At 36.1% G+C, this 2,368-nt stretch overlaps 1 protein-coding gene across 1 annotated transcript in view; it reads right to left on the reverse strand.

The window, feature by feature from the left end:
* Positions 1-2,368, reverse strand: part of SLC44A1 (solute carrier family 44 member 1) — a 104,466-nt gene that overhangs the window by 80,296 nt on the left and 21,802 nt on the right. Inside the window, exon 2 of the mRNA XM_018565474.1 lies at positions 270-359. Coding sequence (XP_018420976.1) covers positions 270-359 — 90 coding nt within the window. The remainder of the gene's footprint in view (positions 1-269; positions 360-2,368) is intronic.

Raw genomic sequence — 2,368 nt, forward strand, 5'->3', positions numbered from 1 at the left:
AGAATATAACATTTTGTAAATTTTAGTAAGGACAGGTGAAAGACCACTTATTCATGAATGAATAGTTTAGACAGTCTGGTTTTCATAAAAACTGGTCAATTGAACCTACAGATATTCCCACAGGAAATAATGTGAGGCAATATTTCATACACTAGAATGGAAAGTGCATGGCTGGCAAGATTGAATTATTTGAGGCAGTACGGGAAGAGTGTGATTGTTGTGAGTGATAAGGTCTTTGTGATTAGATAAAAATGGAAAGCACTACTTACCATGCCAATACAGAACAAAACAAACAAGAGTAACCATGGGATGTCAGTACAACTATGCTCTTCCAGTGGCCTCCAGTCCCTCTTAGAGCTCTGAAAATTAAAAACGACAGAAAAAGGATAAGAAAATGAGAAGACTCTCCACAATTTATTAAACTCATCTTATTTTATTTCAGAGTAACCAACGCTTGTGATTGTTCGGTGATTTCTTGACTGGCCAAAGACATGAAGGTGGTTGAATGTGCATGTACTGTATGATCCTCCTTGTGGAGGAAGGACAAAGCATTGCACAGCATTTTGGAAACATGTCTGCTAAGCAGAGTGGAGCCATCACAGTGGCCAGAAGCATCAACGATCGCTGATACAGAGTAGGTCATTGTGTAAGCTGTAACAAAAAGGTAATTGTGTAAGCTGTAAGAAAACAAGTAGACCAAACTACCATCGTTTACGAGGATTACTGTATGTATGAAAAGTGTACCAACACAAAAAAAAAAATAGAAAAATATTTTTTTATTTTTTTGCCCATGGCAACCAATTAGAATTCTGGTTTCATTTTCAACGTGAACGTGCAGCGGAAAAAGCCGACTAAATTCTATGGTCAACAAGAAATGTTTCCTAAAATTTTATGTTTATGGTCATCTTATCACCACACTGCAATACCATCCCACTTGCTATTCTACGCACAAAATTAAAAGCAAACCTCTGAAAAATGCCTAACTGCAAATGTGTTCTAGCCAAAAAGCTGTGCTCAAAGCCAGATTAATTTTTTGTATAACCTCTTACAAATCATTTTGCAATTTCAGTATGTGTGATGTGACTCACTCCTTATCAACTGAACAAAGCCAATATAATTTGGGATAAGACTGGAAAGAATGGTTAATTCCACTATAATATAATGATACAACCGTGAACAAAAAAAAAAAATATGCAGAAAAGAAATAGACACCGGCACAGGAACCCCTTCATCAGGCAAAAATCAGGCACTTGTTTTGCCTGATGAAGGGGTTCCTGTGTGTCCCCGAAACGTCGCACTAAGTGTGTTATTTTGCTTTTGATGTACGTCAATAAATAGACGTAATCGATTTATTATTGGAGTGCCGGTGTCTATTTCTTTTCTGCATTACTTTGACGGTGGCCATCCGTCGACTACTGAGCACCCAGGATACTTTGTTGGACTTGCGGTCAGGAGTGCAATGGGTACATGGACTGCAAAAAAAAAAATATGACACCTGAGGATTTTGTGTCTGAACAACTAATGGACATTGAAGGTTAATGATAGATGTTGCTTAATCAACAAGTAAAATTCAACAGAAAAAACATTATCCATTCATTCATGTGAGTGGTACGTTATTAAAAAAAGGGTTAAATAGATTACTGAATGAAGACTTGATACAGCCAGTACTTAAGTAATCTGCTCAACTGGGTCCAATTACAGTTGTTAAACACAGGCTACCAAGGAAAAGAGCCATTTCCTTTATTTGTTCTGACTAGATTAGCACAGTGGAGAAAAGGGCTTCAAGGCGGTCATTTAGACTCATCAGGCAAAACACTACTGGAAACAGTGGAGATGTAATAAATGTTTCTAGCACAGATGCTGCATCCACCATCAATACAGAACCAAGATAAAGCTTGTGTAAATTTTCACTACAAATGCAGATTTAACCTATAATGTCCAACTGGCAACTAGTGCTGCAACGAACGACTATTTTCATAATTATTTTTTATTGATTAATCGATTAATCGAATTTAAAAAAAAAAAAAAAATACCATCCTTAATTTAAAATAAAATTCCACAAATGCACTGTTACAAACATAAATTTAACTTCAGAATAAAACTGATGCACACATTTTTGCAATCACACTGCACTGGAACACATGGCATTACAGTACTGCGCGTTACAGTGTGGGCGATCGCACTGTGGGTGGGAGGCGTGTTTGGCGTGCCATGTCAAACCGAAAATGATTTCCCCCCCACCTTTTTCAAAATTTGTAGACATTTGAATTAGTTGTTTCATGGATTTAAAATAATTTTAATTGAAAAACAAGAAGCTATAATAATAAAAGAACCAACCTTTTATTATAAATATTATATAATCTTAAAA

This window comes from Nanorana parkeri, unplaced genomic scaffold, assembly GCF_000935625.1.
Source record: "Nanorana parkeri isolate BGI_ZX_2015 unplaced genomic scaffold, ASM93562v1 scaffold850, whole genome shotgun sequence".
Lineage (NCBI taxonomy): Eukaryota > Metazoa > Chordata > Amphibia > Anura > Dicroglossidae > Nanorana > Nanorana parkeri.